Raw genomic sequence first — 20,342 nt, forward strand, 5'->3', positions numbered from 1 at the left:
GGGACACATCGGCCAGCTACACATGGGTCGACCAGACGTTAACATTAGACATCAGAACGGCGCAGAACGACACTCAAGCATGCAGAAGACCTAAGATGAGGGACGATAACCTTAGATACACAAATGAGACGTCGTCAAAAGTCAGGAAGTCATCGAGCTACACTGTGAGACGACCATACAAGAAGACCAACAGAACTACTTAGATCAACTAAAACTTAGATAATCAACAACTTAGACAACTTAACTTGAGATGATAACAACTTAGAAGACGTAAAACATAGACGAACGCCCGCCCATATGGAGTTATCCGTGGCGAGGATAAACAAACGCGCATACACAAACGTATATTTGTGGGTGCAATATGTGTAACGGGGTAATATTCCAAACACAAATTTTGAAAGCAGGTGTTTATTTTATATCTAGGTCTTATATCCTATGTATTTGTATTAACATTGAACCATAGTTTTGTGCTCTTGGTATCCAATAACAAGTTTATAGAAACGGAATCTGGCGTGCTTTATGTACATAATAAGTGTGTTTTCAGAGACTGTTGTCAATGCTTGGAACATGGTCATTATTTTCGTCTTTGGTTTTATAATACGGCTGAGATATGGAAAAGCCATACTTAAAAAGTGGTATGCATACACTAATACATAGTTTTGGAAATTATCAGTATTCAGTGCGTTTTATATACTGACAAGTAGAATATGGAATATTAGAATTAGAATATGGAATTAGAATTATAGAATATTATACTTAACAGACTGGTATCTATATACAAAAACAAATGAGCCGTGCCATGAGAAAACCAACATAGTGGGTATGCGACCAGCAAATATGCTTTGGTATCATTACAACTGCTAATATATAAAGGTTGTATTGTTGGACTGGTTTGTATTTTTGTAACCTGGTCATTTGTCGTGTTTTTATAAAATAGACACTTGTATCCATACGTATATGTCACATGTGGATCGGGCATGCACACAAGTTGTGTATGAATTCGAACCACAGTGACTGTCTTACCCTTACATGATTCATAGAGTCTGATCTCAGTCGTTCCACCGGGTTTCTAATATATCTATTCGATGTAAGTGGGATGAGAAACCAAAGTTGTTAGTCCTGTGTAGCACCATAAATCCTGTACTGTACCGGCGCCCCGTTTAACCGGAATCAATAAAGCCATACGTAATTATGTTTTGTTAAGATTACATTACGTTATTCCAAATCTGCAGTCTAGTCTGTTATGCATACAGATGTTGACATTTTTGGAACGTGATCTGTATTCCACGTCTCTCATACAACAATTAGTTATTTTATTGTAACAATTATAAATGAAAGTGAGTTACAGCTACATATTTTTACATAACAACTAAAATATGGGATTGTTATACTTAGTAGAAACACGTAGGCCTATCCATACAAAAGTATATGTTTTGTTTACATTACAACTGTTATATGTTAAGGTAATAATTTAGTTGTCAATGAGTTGATTTTCATGTGTGAAATAGAACATAGTATTTATTTCAGTTTTTATTTGTATATATAACATGAACTATATCCAGATTATCCATAAGAAGATTTGTAGTTTGTTTATAGCATAACCGTTTTATGGTAACGATATGATATCCATACATTTGTTTATTGTTCTACATTGTGTCATGTACAACCGAAGTGAGCAACTGTTTAACTTAGAGACTGGTATCCATATACAAATTTATAGCTTCTGTTTACTATGTCATGTTCTATATACCGGTAACAACTGAAATATGGAACACATGGAATATATGAGAGAAAATACGCTATTTTATTTTTTTGTCAAGCAACAACAGAAAGTGATATAAAATGCATGTATAATTATGTAGTGTAGATTGACAAGAAAACAGCATCAGACAGATCAATTATACAAGTTAAAACATCAAGCCCACCGTTTTGTTTCTAGTACTGTAGACTGATTTTTTTTAAAAAATCTTTTTTCGCTCGGATAACCAAAATTGATGAAAAATAAAACCCTCGAAATTAATAGATAATCTACAGTATTTCAGTTCTGGTCTTCGGGGTGGCTTTCGCAAGTCGTCGTGGCTGAAAAAAAAATTAATAAAAGATAGAGTCTTCGCCAGTCATTTATGGCATGGACCGAAAGAGGTAAAGGGTAAATGAAACTGATGCAAATATAAGAACTGTGGATTAATGGTTTTGATCAGTAAATATGAATAAATTATGAATAAATCATACTAACCATGATAATTATGTTTGTGTTTTATAACTTTATTTGTATTCAGTCATTTAACATCATTTTTAAGAATAATTAGGTCCAAAAACTATTGCTCAGGCTTTGATAGCAAAACGGATGAAATAGATGCGTTTTTATTAGCTCTACTATTCGAAGAATAAGTAGAGCTATCCCACTCACCACGGCGTCGACGTCACACCTTGGTTAAGTTTTTCGTACCAGTCCACTTTTTGACAAAGTCTTTTGAGATAAAGCTTTGAAACTTTCAACACTTTTTTACCATCATCATGTCCAGTTATAGTCAAGAGTACATAACTCCATCAAGGATTTTGGCTGAATTATGGCCCCTTTCGACTTAGAAATCTTGGTTAAGTTTTTCGTACCAGTTCATATTTTGACAAAGTCATTTTAGATAAAGCTTTGAAACTTTCAACACTTGTTTACCATCACCATGTCCAGTTATAGGCAAGAGCACATAACTCCATCAAATATTTTGGCTGAATTATGGCCCTTTTTGACTTAGAAATCTTGGTTACGTTTTTTGTACCAGTTCATATTTTGACAAATTCTTTTGAGATAAAGCTTTGAAACTTTTAACACCTGTTTACCATCACCATGTCCAGTTATAGGCAAATGTACATAACTCCATCAAGGATTTTGGCTGAATTATTGCCCCTTTCTACTTAGAAATCTTGGTTAAGTTTTTCGTACCAGTTAATGTTTTGTGTAAAGTGTTTGACATATGGCTTTGAAAATTTTATCACTTGTTCAGTATAATACTAGTACTCTCTATCTGTAGGAAAGAGTACATAACTCTGTCATCTATTTTGGTTGAATTATGGCCCTTTTTGGACTTAGACTTTGTTCTATTTTCATACAATTCCACGTTTTGTCAAAACTATTTGACATATGGCTTTTAAACTTTGAACACTTGTTTATCATCATGATTTACATCTGTAGACAAGAGTACATAACTCTGACAACTATTTAAGCTGAATTATGGCCCTTTTTGAACTTTGAAATTGGTTCACACATTGCTATTTAGTGCAAGACTTATCGAAATCCATAAATACAGGAACATTGTTTTTGTCTAATCTGTTTTTTTTTGTCTGAATTATCAGAATATCTGTGTTAATATTTTGACCCTATTCTTCAATCACTTCTTCGAATAGCCGAGCGCGATGTCATCAGACAGCTCTTGTTTTTAGTTTGATCTTATATCTAGGCCAGTTTGGTTTATTAAACAAAATTATATCGGGAAATAGGTCATATAAAATTTGATTAAAACGGGCCTGTGTCAAAAAGAAAGAAAACAACTAAGACAAGTCAGATAAAGATACAAATTTTATTCAAAGCCAGTAGAGCAGAAATATACAACAAAGCGGTCTAAATATAACATGACATCCGAAATAATTTTAGTAGTTTTGTTCTCCATGATTCTACTTTAGCCAAGCAAAATGTTATGTTGAAGTATGGAATAGTCAATAGCACAAACTGCAGACCAGTGATTTTAATAAGGAGTGTCATGTGATGATAGTATTTATTTTGTGCTTTTCAATGTAATTTTACAAATACCTGAAATAAATAATTGATATTGCCATGACTTCCAAGCAGTTCCATACCAGCGAAAAAGAAAAATGATATTTTCGCTGCTTTAAAACATTCTAACTAAATAAATTACAGAAACCTTAGATAATGGTACATGTAATTAATTAACAGCAATGATAGATAAACGAAGTTTAAAAAACTCAAACCTAAAAATGGCAAATGATCAACTTGTCTTAACTTTGTTTATAGCAAATGTAAGCTGATGTCAATATTGGTGACATATAAGTAAATGCAGAATATACATGTGCACTCGGAAAATCTGTGCTGATTTTATAATTACAAAGCGAACAGAGAATTTAGCATCTTAACTCTTATCATGCTTGACACGATTGATTCTGCCTTTGCGACCAGTGAAGATCATGATCAGCCTGGTTCTGTCCAAATTGAGAGTCAAAATTGAAAGATGGACATGTTCATTATAGAAATTTAGTAGGAAAAAGGTTAAAGTTTCAGGCTTAAAACATTGATGAATACAAACCATTGGCCGTTATATCCAAGATAGCACAGACCGTGATGAAACTTTGCACGAAGTGGCATTATGTAGCTACAAACTAGTCAGGCAATTTTTATTTGTCTGAAACAAACGTATAACAAATGAAATATTTGTCGTACTTAAGTCTATATCTAAATTTCTAAGAATTAATTAAGGCCCCGGACATACAAGATTTCCTTGTTTATAGCATACTGTGGAATTGTTTGATTTCGTGGACACAAAATTTCGTGGTTTGTGGCAGCCATGGCTATTTCATTGGCACATCAATTCGTGGACTTAATTTGAAGTGGAGTTTTTTACTTGTTCGTTGGGGCTGGGGGGGGGGGGGGGGGGGTGCGTATCTTCTTGGTATGTAATGCCTTTGTTTGAGCCAGCAAAAAATATTTAGTGCGTGGATTTAAACTCTTTGATAGAAAAAAGGGAAACTAACTTGAATTTGATTTCGTAGACAGGTTCAACTACCAAAATAAAAGCATTTTGTTAACAAACATTATTTGGTTAACTGAAGTATAAATATTTATTCGCATGTATACCATTTCTCCACCGTAAGCTAATTACCTCCATGTGAGTTTGGCAAACAGTATTCCTTGGGAGGAAGGATCGCTGTTATGAACAAAAATGGGCGCAAAGCATTTTTTTGCCTTTTGCAAAATAGTGTTTCCGTGTTTAATAAACACATGCTTAAACAAAATCTATATCAGTTGCCAGGAAACCTGGGGAAATGTAACAGTTATATCAACATTATTATTATGATTATTCATGCCCTAATTTAACCGATATTGGTAACCGAAACAATATGAGAACTATACACATAAGTTCAATTTTGAAACGCTCCTAAATGTACCAGAATAAAAGATACGAGTGCACAGCGCTTCCAGACTCCAAAGTTCTTAACACAATACACTTTACCCTCCTAAATTTCTAAAATGGACTGGTCCATCGTTCAATTTGGACAGTACCACTTGTTATTCACTGGAAATGCTCATTGAAAAATTACTGACTGAATAGCGAACAGTGCCTGCACGTCGCAAAGGTAGAATCATTTGCCGCCTTCAGGCTAAGGGTTAATAACGCTCAAATCATCAGAACTCATCTTCACCTTCAAACAGCAAGACACCAGTAAATGTTGTACCAAACGGTTTGATATTGACTGTTGAACTGTCACTAGAAGTCTGGATCCACACTTTCTGGCCTGCACGGACAAATACCGCTGCTGAGTTGCCTGCAGAATCTGCTATCTCCTCTTCCACTGGACACATATCATGATCAGGTTGAATGTTTACAAGATTTGAATTGCCTCTAAATGAGAATTTTCCTCTAAAACAGTCTTGATTTTTGAATCGTGCTTTTCTGTTTTGGACAGATTTCTCATCTCCAAAAACAACTATATTCGAATTGCCGCGAACTGAGACATGCATGTGAGTTGGTCTAATGTGTGCTTCTGCAGTATTGATTACCTTGTCGTCAACTCTTAGCTCGACTTTACCGAAGGCATTGCTGATCTGTACAAAGTACATAAACAGATACAGGCCGCTAACTGGAGCTTCAAATACACCGGTAGTGGGACCGTAGCCGCTCATTGTGTTGCCTGAAACCGCGCTGAAAATTATTGGTTGATTTGGACCATGACCAAACGTCGTGTCTACCTTTTTTGCAGAGAAACTTACCTGGTGCCCTGAAATAAATAAGAACTTTATACACTTTGACTGTTTCGAAGATGGTTACTTGTTTAACAAAGACAGTTCTTGAAAGGCTTGTATGTCAAAAGTCAAAACTGTGAGGGATGTTTTGAAAATTATGACATTAGCCTCATAACTTATTTATAGTCGGCACATATGTTTAGTACGGACATTAAGGTGAATAATCAGATTTTGGCCATGTAACGGATTTGTTCGAAACTTTAGCATCTGATCATTTACACTCCTTTATGTTCACTTAACACTTAATACAAATTAGATTTTCACTGGAGGTATTTTTAAAATGTCATTTTCCTATCCTGGTTGCCCAGCCAAGATAGAGTTATTTTATCATAAGTATAAATTTGATAAACATACTTTGCCTAAGGAAATGTATAAATATTAGACATATTGTAATATATTTGTAAAATATTTGCATTAAAAATTATGTATTTAGATGGAATTCATTAGAAACGCAAGTCTGAAAAATTATTATTACCTCCCTTTGCCTATCTTGGTTGCGCAACCAAGATAGATTGGAAATAAATGAATCCAGAAGCTACACACAGCTTTTAAACTTGCATTTTGGTTCAGATTGTTCAATAGTTGATATGTCTATCAAATGCAAATGTAAAACTAGACATTGTATCGAAATAAAAAGAAATACCCAGCTTTTTATATACTTTCATATTAAAGGGGAGTAATTACAAAATTTTATAAAAATAATAAAATATACATTTCAAATAGGAATCAAACTCTATGTAATCGGTCTTTTTGTTCCTTAAATAATTCTCTACCAGAATATACAAAAAGTAAAAAAATGTCATTAAATGTGATTGGCCACCTTTAAGCAACGTTGCAGTATATTTTATCAGTTACTAGTATTCAAACTGTCTCGCATGCTTCTTGTTGTATTTGTATAACAAGCTTTTCACTCTTTAAACATAAATTGCACTGATAAAATTATAAATAATTTGTCGTATGGTATTCTGTGTATATTTGTAATCCTAATGTTGTAATATTAGAATGTGCTATTTATGTAGAAAACAGAATGTTAACAACTTTCTACGTTTAAATAAGGCCAGTGTAGTAACTTGTAGAACATCCCTCTTACATGTAAAGTTATATGGTCAGTGTCGTATCTTGTAGAACCCCCTATCACATGTAATAAAGTTATAAGGCCGGCCAGTGTCGTAACTTTAATAACACCCCCACCCTTACATGCCGAAGGTTCGAAGGACCAATGGCTAATAATAGCTTTCAATACTGACTGGCCAACCATTCAATATGTGTGTATTACATGCCATTAGATAAATACTTTTTCATTTCTTTTACTTCAGCCCTGACAATTTATGTCGAACTATTAACGGTTTATAGCACAATCTATGAATCGGAGATTCGCATAAGGAGTAATGTAATAGAGAGATGTTCTTTTTGTATATCACAGACTAATTAACATATTCATGTTTGTATTTTATTCAATTGTTCCCGCACTTGCTTGCACTCAGTATTCTTATATTTTTTGCCCCTTTGAATCATATACCTGTATGATAGGGTTCCGCTCAAGCCGGTTCTAGGGATGTGAGTGGTATTGAACATTACATAGCCTGTCATAAACAGAACCAATCAAACCAAACCTACCATCCTTTGACGGATAGCGTTATACGTTTCCGGAAGATCTTAATGTATGTATTTTTTGTTATGTATTACCTGATAAACCTTGTGTTCGGGTTTCACCATTTACGCCTTTTCCTGGTAATCCTGGTAATCCAGGCAAGCCCTATAATAAAATTGTAGAATGTTTTAATGCTTTAATATCAAAATCAGTACCAATGTGATGAAACAACTACTGGACTTCATTGAATATGAATATATGAAATATTTGTATAACAGTCGTTTTATTTTTTTTCTCGTTTAAAGCACAACACACAATGCAAAAATGTGGATCCAATCCAAAAAGATCTAATAAAAGAGCACATCACCTTAAAAAGAAACCCTACAACGTACAAGATATGCTTTCAAATTATATGTCATTGTTTTTTTTAAGTTAACGTTACATTAATTATTAAATATCTAAACAAGGGAAACTATTCAGTTCAATTTATTAAAGCTATTTAATATTGAATTAATACAATACTGTTTATATCATTTACTTCGGTTATTAAATTAATAAGGTAATGGATCCGTAGTGAGAATCGACATTTTCCGTTTCATTACGTATGCTCCGAATGCAATGTCGGCATTCTTCGGTTGTTCTGAAAAATTAATTGAACCGCGCCATGAGAAAACCAACATAGTGCATTTGCGACCAGCATGGATCTAGACTAGCCTGCGCATTCACGCAATCTGGTCAGGATCCACGCTGTTCGCTAATGGTTTCTATAATTGCAGTAGGCTTTGACAGCGAACAGTATGGATCCTAACCAGACTGTGCAGATGCGCAGGCTGGTCTGGATCCATGTTGGTCGCAATTGCATTATGTTGGTTTTCTCATGGCGCGGCTCAATTTTCCATTATGGTTGAAGGATGCCGAAATAGCTTATAAATATTCGTTATCACGCTGAAACTGCCAACTGACGCCCACTAATTAAATCTGAATTACTGTACTAGACATTTGTACGATGTATTATCAGACATGTTCTAAGAGTACTTTGAATAAAATTTTGATAACACATATTATTAATTTTGTATTTCATATCAGCTACACCTAGACAAAGCCTTACATCTAATCCCGGAAGACCATCATTGCCTGGTGGACCTTGTGGACCCATATCACCTTTACTTCCTTTTTGTCCGGGGAAGCCTGGATCGCCGCGATCACCTTTCTGTCCATTTTCACTATGGACGTCACTTTCTGAAAATGGATTTTACATATATCTTAGTTACGCATTTAGTTTTTAATGATACTATCCTCGAGAGAAAATCTGGCCGGTGTGAAACTGTTCTTATAACCCTTATCATACTGGACACGATCAATCCTGCTTTTGCAACCAGTGTAAATCATGATCAGCCTGCATATCCGTACAGTCTGATCAAGATGTGAACTGTTCGCCATTCAGTCAGTATCTTTTTAGTAAACACACCTTTTAACAGTTAATGGTACTGTCAGTGGATTAAGCCATTTGATTATTGACTTCAAAATGTAAACTTGACCTGGAAGTTAGTGACATAAGTCATATGTTCTGTGAGATAAATAATTGATTCTAGTTCTATAAAAATCTAACGCACAGTTTAAAAGAGAATGGACATTAATCTAAGTTATTCGTCCATTGACTCCCACGTTTGACTGCGACCTCGACCTTGGACCCAGTGACTTGGATAATACACTCCGCACATCCTCTTGTGAGTTTAACAACTGGTGCTATATCGTTAAGATCTTTTAAGCGATGGAGAAGATATAAAGACATGACTTACGGACGAAATGACGGACATGCGCGACTGACTCCAATATGGCTCCAATATACCTTTATCGGGGTATAATTAATTTCTGATGAGTATTATCCTCTGTAAAACAACTATTATAAGATTCTTTCACCGGTTGTAGGTGCAGATGGGAATTTCCGGCCTCGAGGGTAACTGTTTAGGCGTTAACGAGGCTCCAGCCGAGTTACCGCGTAAACAGTTATCCGAGAGCCAGGTATTCCCATCTGCACCTACAGCCAGTATAGAATCTTTTTCTTGCATACCATTATTCAACAAATAAGAGTAAAAAATAAATTCAAACAAATAATTTTTTTATAGCACTTTTTTCTTATAGTAGCGTATTAACTAAGGAAGTACGTCATGACGTTACAGAGACGAAAACAATGTAATAGTTCCGATTTTGTTTTATCAATTGCAATGAAACGGTATGTTATTTCCGTAAAGTAACGTTTTTTGAATCGAGAAATATGTTATAAGAAACAAAGAGGAACTATCAAGGTATTTAATTTTTATCCCGTTTTACGTAAAATATTATTATTACTACACACATCTTCTGTACATATGTAGTTCGTTACACGTCATTTACAGCACGAGAGTCATCTTACACCCCGGGGTGTAAGATGGAGTTTTCCAGCACCGGTGAAATCACCAGAAATCCCCGTCTGGTATGCAAGAAATTTCTGTCTTCCCAAAGAAAGGAGGCTGCATGGAGCATATTGTCTAGTGAAAAATATTTGGATGATTTAATGGGTTTCACGATATTATTTCACGTGCATTATATGTATATCTCTATACAATGTTTAGTATTTCCTACCACAATCCAACCAATAATAACAACTACTGAACATGTAATTATCATAGTCTCTGCACGTGACTTAACAAGTTCCCCTGATAAAACCAAGGTGGAGGACGAATGAGCATAGACCTGGTACATGATGGTGTCTTCAAAATAAATCGTCATGTACAGCATACGTCTATCACGATCTCAACACACAACTTCCTGATTTTTAAGTACTTTTTTTCCCCGTAAGAGCTAAGTAGATTCGAGTGATGTACTGTAAAAACTGAAACAAATCACTTTCCCATGCATTTAAAACGGAAATGGCAATTTTTCCTCGTCCCGACCAGGATCTCAATCTTAAAAGTATTTTGTTATTTTTCCTGATGAGCTGAGCACATGTGACAATAAAACACATCACTTTTCGATTAGTTTAAAACTGATTAGTCATTACTTATTTTATTACATGTTTCTTTACATCAGTTTCCCACGGTAGCATGGAGGGGACATCGGATTTTTTAATTTTAATTTATCTTGTGGCAACGAGTTGTAACTAAAAAAACAACGTAAAACAAAAATTGTTATCTCGTGGCCACGAGATTTAACTAAGAAAAAAAAACCACAACAATTTCTTAGTTTGTGCCCACGAAATATAACTAAGAAAAAAGCAAAAAAAAAAAAAAAAAAAAACAGAAAAAAAAAGAAAAAGAAAAAGAAAAAAAAACAAAAAAACACGATCTTTTGCTAATTCGTGGCCGCGACATATAACTAAAAAGCACATAACCCAGTTTCAAACCTGCTCTACGGATTATTAAGATAGACATTCTAACCAAATTTCATGAAGATAGGATCATACATGTGGTCCCAAGAGTGTAAACGCGTATTTCGATTGGTTTGACTAGGTGACCTTGTTTTTAAACGCATATGACGCAGTTTTAAACTTTTCATAGGAATCATCAAGAGAAACATTCTGACAAAGTTTCATGAAGATAGGTACATAAATGTGACCTCTAGGGTGGTAACAAACTTTTCCTTTGATTTGACCTGGTGACATAGTTTTGGACCCACTTGATCCATTTTCGATCTTGGCCTAGAGATCATCAAGATAACAGTCCTTGCAACTTTGTATCAAAGAAAACATAAATGAAACCTCTTAATGGCTGAACGTACCAAAATAGAAAATTTTGCCGCTTTCAGTAACTCTAGAACCCATAATGGGATCTAGCCGGTTTTCGGAAGGAACCGAGATCTTATTTTGACTTAAGTTGTGTGTTAGTGTGGCTTAAGAATTAAGATGTCACTTCTATCGTGTTCACAAGGTAAAAATTAACAAATCAGGGGTCGTAACTCCGGAACCTATAATAAGGTCTGACGGATTTATCATAGAATCCAAGATCTATAGTTGTTAAAGATACTTTGCAAGTTTATATCTAATCAAACTATAAATAAAGTCTAAATATGGCTGCAAAGGCAAAAATAACAAATGTTGGCCCTTTAAGGGGTCATAACTCTGGAACCCATGGTGGGATCTGGCCAGTTTTCCAAAGGAATCGAGATATTATGCCTATATAACAAGTTGTGTGAAAGTTTGAATAAAATCAATCGCAAAATGTGGTCTCTATCGTGTTTACATGAAATTGTGGACGGACGACAGACGGACGGGCAATCACAAAGCTAAAATCCTTCACATGTAGCAAATGCTTTGAAAATCTGAAGTGATGCTTACAAGAAATCAAGTTTTTTTTTTTGAAAAGTATTGTTTAAATAATTGTGGCCTTTAAAGTTAAATACAATAAAAAATACCTGTAACACTTGTACGTCTCTTTTGATCCACTTGTTCTATCTTCAAATTTAGGTCTTCTATTGATTCTCTTACATATCGTTTTTCTGAAGAAATTGCATTACGCACAACGGTTTCGTGTTCCCCCATTTGAGTCTGCAGTATGTCCACAAGTCCTTCGTCTGAATCTTTATAGTTACTGTTCATATCTTGCTTGATTATTTTCAGAACGTTTCCTTGTATTTCTTCCAATTTACGATTAACTTCAATCTCCATAGTTTTGAAGCGTTTGTCGTTGATCATTTTCATTTCGTTAAATTTCTGATTCAAGTCTCTTTTTAACTGAGAATATATCTCATCAACGGACAAATCCTTCGCAAATGCACAGGTGGCACAAAAATACAAAATGATGAATAATTTATTCATTTTGATTTTAGAGTAAAGAATATGCATTAAACACCAGATGCATAACACTGCTGTTCAGACGATAGCAAGTGCGAACAATGCGAGTTGGACTTCTATAAATAGCATTGAATAACTGAAACGAGGTTCAAGTGCTGTTTCAGATATGGTTGTTCAGATTTAAATTGTTAAGTAGTGAAATTATCCTTATTCACTATTACCCAATCACATTTGAATGCGGAAGACTTTGAATCATAATTAGTAGGACATTATATTATATACTTGTTGATACACTTAATACTATTGTTAACAGTTTTGACTATTGACAGACTTGCAAGCTGTTCAATAAGTGTTTTATTACATGATATCGGAATTAAATTTTAATATCGTTCTTTTTTTATAAATTAATAATGTAATATCAAATATCCCACTTCCATTAAAACATACAGACCTCAAGGAAAAACATAGATTTAAAACGAAAAGGAAATATTTCAATGTCTTAGAGCTATTTAAATATTAACAACATTAACATAGTAAATTTATAAGTACAGTTTTGTGAGACGTTGAAATTCCGCTTGATGTTTGAAGAATAAATCTGAAGCCCGTCTTGCCGAATTTTGGACCCGCTATCATTTATTTATATTGCTTGTAAAATTATCAAAATATTATCGTTGAAATCATGAGATGATTTTTTCATTGACTATAACGTTGTAAAATGAGGTAAAGTTCATTCCAAGATGGCGGTGTTCATACAAACGTCATTTTGGGGTCGCTCACACTTGGTGACGTCCCTTTTACTTATTGTTTAATAATAAACGTGAAAGAATATAACGAACTTCGTGCAAACATTGTAGAATTTACTTATACTGTTGACCTTGAATTAACATTTACCAGCCTGCAACATTTTCCTTTTTGTAGGGTTGAACGACCTGTGGAGTTTCCACTTTTTCTACTTGATAGAGTCTGAGCATGAGGTGTAATGTAAAGGCAACACCCCCTCAAGCCAATATTGATGCCTGGTAAAAGATAATAGATAAGGGTAGATTTCTTCTTGGAAGCACAGAGCACCAAGAACACAGCCTTAGAGCCACGCACTCGCAAAGTAGGCCCACAACAAAAAGAAACTGCAATGGAAACATATTACAGACGGGTTGTTTTAAACATCTAACAAGCAAATATTAATTTATTTTAAATACAGATAGAGGGGGAGTATGGAAGACTATTTATGCAAAAATTCTATTATTGTATTTGATCAAACGCTTTATGATTAATGACAACTATTATTGCATTTGGTAAAGTGCTTTATTGTTGATGACAAACGCATGCTACATGTTGCAATTTAGATCACTTATATATGGATATAAGTAAACCAATTAATGCTTTAAATGCCAAAATCCTTAGTATCTTATGTATAGCTTCATGGTAATTTTTCAAAGTAGTTTTTCTAACGCCAAGTGCCAAAAGAGAATTGGTAGTCATTTACTTGATTTGGGCTATTGGAGACTAGTTAAATGTTAGCAAATACGTTCTCTCATTGTTAATCAGCTGTTTTATTACAGTTATTACATGCATACACTGTAATGTCATTAAGTACTTGTGTAATGTCAAGAGAGCAACGATTTCTGTATTGTGCTTTATGCTTATTCATATACGTAATTTCATGTCTTCATATTTTGTTAGCTGGGTCCATTTTCGTTTAAATGAAGAACGATAACTCCAGCTTACTTATTTGAGAATACAGTTAATAGCTGATCCCTTCAAGAAACTCTCGTAGAAAGAGGTAGCCGGTGTCATAGTAAATTATTGCTACAGAAAACAAAAAAGTGTAATTATTTGTCTGGAATGAATTATGTGCCTGTATTTTGTTTCACACAAAAGTTGTTATTATAAATGTTGGGAAGGAAATTGTTATTGTTGGTAAGTGGCTTATATATATTTACTATCTGAAAATTAGGCTTTATTCTGTTTTAACTGTATCTTTGAAGTTATTCTTTGGTAAGTGGTGTTGAGGTGGGTCAATGGGGCAGTAGGACAAGGTTATTCTTTATTATGTCCCCTACCACACAGTGGTGTGGGAGGCATATTGATTAACTACTGTCTGTCACAAAGCTTGTCTGTACTCTAAGTAAGTCAATTATTGCTCATCTGATCTTCACCAAACTTGAAGAAAATGTGTTTGACCATAACACCTCGGCCATGATACATAACTTGCCATATTGGCAAAGGATCTTCAGAATGATGGCCCTTGAAACTTGTTTTGATAATCAAAGCACTGAAAGTCTGATAAGGCAGTTGTGGGAAAGATGTGCTTTTCTAAAAAGCAGCTATAGTTTCTGAACTAATGTAATATAAAATGAGCCGTGCCATGAGAAAACCAGCATAGTGGGTTTGCGACCAGCATGAATCCTGCGCATCCGCGCAGTTTGGATCCTATGCGCAGTCTGGTCAGGATCCATGCTGTTCACTTTTAAAGCCTACTGCAATAGACCATTTCACGAAGTATATGCGCATGCGCAAACTGATTACCGTTAATCCGTGAATTAACGTAATTAAACGATAAGACAAAAACTGGGGGCTAAGAGATAGATAGATAGGTTATGTACAGCGTGTTAAGTTTGAGACAGTTTTCTTCAATTTTGAATCGAACTACGTTGAGAATAAACAATGAAATAGTCTGTAATAGTTGAACGCTTAACTTAAATGTCTTACGATAGCTGACCAACCGCTGCGTCTGTAGTTTATTGACAGATGTAATGAGCGGGAATTTCAAACACAAGTTGCGCCCTTAATAACTTGTTTAATTAATAGCAAAAGCTGATCTTCACCCGATGTACAATTATTGAAAAGGTCAAATGCACACTTTTTACGCAAATGGCGTCGAAAAATCACGTTATAGCCTAAATAGTTTTGATGTTGCTGTTTTTACAGCGATTAATTTAGTTTCGGGCGCCCCGTTTCAATCAAAAAGAAATTTATTTCATTTATTATAACAGGACCGTTGAAACCTATACGGTAATGTAATTTTCATATATGTACTCCGACTATTCGCCGAAGGAATTCTTACTTTATGCAAAGACTATTCCAAAATCTTTCTACGAAATTATAATTTTCGAACGGAATGACTAAGTAATGTGTAAAAAAAACCAAACTCATAATACAAATTTATTTTACTGTAAAATTAGAAATAAAATGCGGGGTCTCCGACTTTGTTTTCGCTGTATTGTCTTCAATTTTCCCCTACAATCCTTTTCACGCGAGAATTAGGGAAAAATACAAACAACAACATAAATTGCATTTTAAGCGTACTTCAATTTTGTTAACAATTCTCCGATTTCTTTCTGATTTTTATTGTCACACTTGTATGCCTGAATGCATGTTACACACACAAAAAAGCGTAATGAAAAAATAATACTTTTTATTAAACGTTTTACTGCTCGTTCTCTCCTCCATAGTTTTTTAGAAATTTTCTGAAAAAGATCCCGAGATGTTTTTGAATAGAATAAGATAACAAAACTCCTTGACTACCGGGTTTATTTTCACTCTACAGTGCTATGAAAATTAGGAAGTTTAAGGAACTTTAAACATGTCTTTTCCCGCATTTTCCAACCAAGTTCACATTTTCTGTTTGTGGAATTTATGAATTTATTTGCAGCCTTTATTATACGGCTTGTAAGGTTATTAAATAGTTTTTGTTTTTGTTTTTTTTTCGTATAAAGTTTGTCTGTTTCAGCTGTTTCATAAATAAATAAATGTGGTTTTCTCCGGAATCTGGAGATGTTAGTTCGAGCCCGACTTCCTACAGCACTGCATGAAGTGGGGAAGATGTAAATTTCTTACGGAGAGTACCTACTGGTTAGAAAGTATAAAACAGGTAATGTAAGCAAACCGCCGTGACAAGGTTGTTGAGAAACGGCGTAAACCCAACACAAATAATGGACATCAAATGGGTAAGTACAATAATCTATTTAGTTCATGTCCGTAAATTTTTACGTCTGACATTAACTTCATGTCGTTTTGATTGTGCATATTTCGACCAACTTATAAGGGAAAAATTATTGTTTGTTTAGGGTTATACACCCGTTTTCTTCAACATATTAATTTTTTATTTATTTTTTGCAAGCACTATACTATTTCCACAGTAACTTAAACTTGTCTCATTGATAAATAATACTTACGGATAGAGTGGCCGTATCAGACACCAAACATGTGATAGCTCGATTGACGGGCGAACGATCCAACCAGTGTGTAATTCGTTCCGGGCGGGGGTAATTTTTGACTGGATGAATGAGACAAAAACTATTTTTAAGAGTCGTTTGTATTTGATGTTTCAAAACTGGAATTATTTTAAAATCTGAATTGCACGTATTTGTTAACAATGGTTTAAAATGTTCATTTGAAAAGATGAATGTTAAATTGTGGGAAGGACTTATATACCGATCATTTGAAATAACTTGTAGCCTGACCCGTTTTTTTATGTTTTTTGTTGTTGTTTCATTTTGTTATGTGTTAAAATGATATGCTTATATTATTTTATGTATGAAACAAAAAGCAATCAAATATAATGATTAAAATAAGAAAATGAAGTGAGCATGTAATTGTTTAAACGCGAAAGTCCATTGTCGTTTTTTTTGCCTTTTTTTTTCTTTTAATTAGTGCTTCTTTAAAACAGACTCTTAGTGGTGACACGGGTTCTAAATTTTTGCATAATATTCACGTTATTTAAATTTGATAAAAAAGAAATACACATACTGATAAAAACGGTGGAAGTTTTTATCTAAGTGTTCGATATGAATATGGTCAAATGCTTACAAAATCATAACCATATTTTTACTCTAAACAGTCAGATAGGACTTCAGTTTTCCTATGTCAATATCAGCCGAAACAATAAACCACCGAAGTGAAAAACCTTTTTCACCGATTTATGCATCAGGAAACGTCGTTGCAAAAATCGATAAATAACTAAAGAGCCCCCAGTTTTTCAAATCTCGTTGCGTCTCGAGAATTCTCGCTTAGAATGCGTCTACCGATCAAGACTTTTCCAATACTTAGACGCTTGCCGTGAAATGGTCTTTTAGAGAAACTGTTAGCGAACAGCATGGATCCTGACCAGACTGTGCGAATGCACAGGCTGGTCTGGATCCGTGCTGGTCGCAAAGCTACTATGTTGGTTTTCCCATGGCACGGCTCAAATGTGTTTTCTTTAATAGCTTTATATAAATGTATAGTATCTATAAGAGTAATGTACTGTGTTCTACATACTATGATTATCACATGTTTAGGTGATGGAAGAATGGACTCTCCAGGCCACTCTGCGCAATACTGCACCTACACTCTCATGGAAAATGACACCAAGGACCTTCTGTGTAGTATCATAATTGACAAGAGAATGACTGATCTCAAGTCAACAAATATGGAGAAAGAGGGACTGATCCGAGGGCTGAGGACATTGAGAGAGAACAGAGTGGTTGTAAAGGAATTAGTGACTGATGCTAGCACTACTATCGCTGCTATGATGAGTATGTTTACCATAAGCTCCCTAAAATAACTAAATAATATGAAAATTATATTTACATACTAGCAGAATCCACATCTGCACATTCCTAGCTTGACTTTTCGAAGAATAAGTACAGCTATTCTACTAAAGACAGTGTCATTCTTTGGTTACATTTGTCGCACCAGTCCACTTTTTGACAAAACCGCTTGAGATATAGCTTTGAAACTTTTAAACTATTTGAACTATCACCGTGTCATAATTTTGTTTGGTGGTTTGTGATTATTACTAGATGGTTGCATTTTTGATAGGTATTTGCAGTGATGTATTTATATGTCTTTGGGATCAGATCTATAGTGATGTGATTGAGTTTCAAATAATAATTGACCATTTTTTGAGACTTAAATCTTAAGATAGGCAGTTGTCTTAACTTGGCTAGCTTAATGTCTTAAATGTTTACATGAATCCCAGCATGTTACTACCTCTCAAAACAAATTAGACTATCTTTGGCTATTTCAGAAAATCAGTATCCTGATATAACACATACCTTCGACACTTGGCATGGAGCAAAGAACTTTGGGAAAAAAATAGGAGCAGTATGTATTGTTCTTCACAAACTCCTGTCATTATTGTTCTATTTCTTATTTATACTGAAAATGTCTGGTATATAGTTCAACTTTAGCAAAGCATCAGGAAACAAAAACTTGCTTATAGAAAAAGTTTATATGAATTGCAAGCAAAGTAGTTCCTCCTCAGCTAATATTACAAAATTAATCTCTATTACTCTAGATTCAGATACCTTGAGAGTGTATGTATTTGATATCTGTCAGCAGACAATAAAATATTTAAACTACATAATAGGACTATTATCATTTCATGAAAGCATGAAAGCTCTAAACTGAGTATTGTGTTGTAGGTATCCAGTCTATAAAGCAAGAAACTACTTGGCAGGACTGGACTATCAGATTTACAAGGAAAGACCATTTCTGATGAATAAGAATGGCGAATTTAGGTTGGTATTGTGAAATTTCTTCTTTTTTTTCTTATTGATATTTTTATTCATAATTCATCCCATGCCGGTGAAAAGGGCCAATATTTCTCCTTTTATCTGTTCTGAAGCTGCTATTGTCATTTATGAAAAAAATGTTGGTATCTAAGTATAAACTATTTGGCAGTATTCTCATGGTGCAGGCTTGTACCTGTCAGAGTTGTCCGTAGATCACATGTATGAATTTTTTCCCTACTGCAATCCTGAATTATGATTTTTTTTCTGGACTTAGAAGTTATATCATGTAAAACAGCATCTCAGCTGTTATCTAATCTGTTATGAATTTAGGTAATTTTTTGTAGGTGTTCTGTAACTCTGTCTTTATGTTTAAGGTTTTTAAAGAAAGTTTGTATTGATCTTTGACATTCTTTGCAAGATATTTCTCCAAATTGTAATGAATTGAAATGATTGCATTGTCCTCTAGTGCATTTCACATATTTAAATTGTAGACTTCATAGATGCTTCTCTAAACGAAGTGGAACATACAGCTGCTACAAAGAGAAAGTGCCAAAGACATACACATATGTAGAACAGTTGCTCCAAGATATTCTGCATTCAGTAGCTACAAGAATCGAACCCTTAAGAACTCCAGTGACGCTTACACCTACAGACCCTCAAAAGATCAAGAGAAGCATATTACAACATTAATTACTCCACCACCGACAAAGTTTTTAATGGCTTCCAAGAAATCCAGATTTGGTGAGAAGTGAATGCAACTTACACAAATATAGTCTTGCATGAATTGTCATAGAACTGGACTTAAGGACAGAAAGATATCCATTATTCTACCATGTATGAAATAAACATTTGCAAAATCTCAAAAATATTGAGGATTGAATAAATGTAGGGTATTTCTTATTTGTTCAAACCATTTGAGAGTGTAAATTACACTATAACCAAACCAAAGAGCAAAAGTCTTGAATCCACATGCAGTTTGTTTTCTTTGTAAGTTGTATATATGTGACGCACCATGACATTTTGGGTCCAAATTCGGCGTTACGTCATTTGAGAAAACATCGATTAAAGTTACGTCACAAAAAAATGGTGGACATTACCACGTGTTCGCGGCAATTAATGCATTATTGTTTTCAATAATACTCTACCTTGCCACAAGAAATAAATGAAGTGACATAAACATTTCCGTGTTTTGCAATTCCGTTTCTTTAAATGTTTAAAATGATTGATAATTTATCGCCCTTTGAATCGACACGCCATTTGTAAACATCGAAGGTCGCAGAGAAAATGAAACTACCAAAAACAGTTATATGATGATTTATTTCGATTGTATAAAGAATGACAGTTAACGAATCTCAAGGTAAGTAAGTATTTAAACGATATGTAGGGTTTAAAAATATTATTTGAGTTCATATCGACTGTTTTGTCCGATATATTTTTGAAAAATAGCCCGGATTT

The 20,342-nt window shown here is 34.3% G+C and overlaps 2 protein-coding genes across 3 annotated transcripts; one reads left to right on the top strand and one right to left on the bottom strand.

Moving 5' to 3' along the window:
* Window positions 1–3,556: 3,556 nt before the first annotated feature.
* Window positions 3,557–12,493, bottom strand: LOC123557502 (uncharacterized). Its single transcript, XM_045348992.2, has 4 exons — window positions 12,012–12,493; window positions 8,731–8,861; window positions 7,718–7,787; window positions 3,557–6,006 (listed from the first exon to the last, which is right to left on the bottom strand). Exons 1-4 carry the CDS (start codon window positions 12,439–12,441, stop codon window positions 5,414–5,416), a joined length of 1,224 nt encoding a protein of 407 aa, XP_045204927.2. The 5' UTR covers window positions 12,442–12,493; the 3' UTR covers window positions 3,557–5,413.
* Window positions 12,494–13,938: 1,445 nt separating this feature from the next.
* LOC123530848 (uncharacterized) lies at window positions 13,939–19,560 on the top strand. 2 transcript variants are annotated; one of them, XM_053525566.1, is made up of 5 exons: window positions 13,939–14,307; window positions 17,670–17,906; window positions 18,401–18,477; window positions 18,798–18,893; window positions 19,379–19,560. In XM_053525566.1, the coding sequence occupies exons 2-4, from the start codon at window positions 17,681–17,683 to the stop codon at window positions 18,810–18,812; spliced, it is 318 nt and encodes a 105-aa protein (XP_053381541.1). In that variant the 5' UTR covers window positions 13,939–14,307; window positions 17,670–17,680; the 3' UTR covers window positions 18,813–18,893; window positions 19,379–19,560. The 2 variants fall into 2 exon arrangements, with proteins under 2 accessions (XP_053381541.1, XP_053381540.1); XM_053525565.1 differs by lacking the exon at window positions 13,939–14,307 and having other exon boundaries at window positions 17,166–17,906.
* The last annotated feature ends 782 nt before the right edge of the window (window positions 19,561–20,342 follow it).

Source organism: Mercenaria mercenaria, chromosome 15 (genome assembly GCF_021730395.1).
Source record: "Mercenaria mercenaria strain notata chromosome 15, MADL_Memer_1, whole genome shotgun sequence".
Lineage (NCBI taxonomy): Eukaryota > Metazoa > Mollusca > Bivalvia > Venerida > Veneridae > Mercenaria > Mercenaria mercenaria.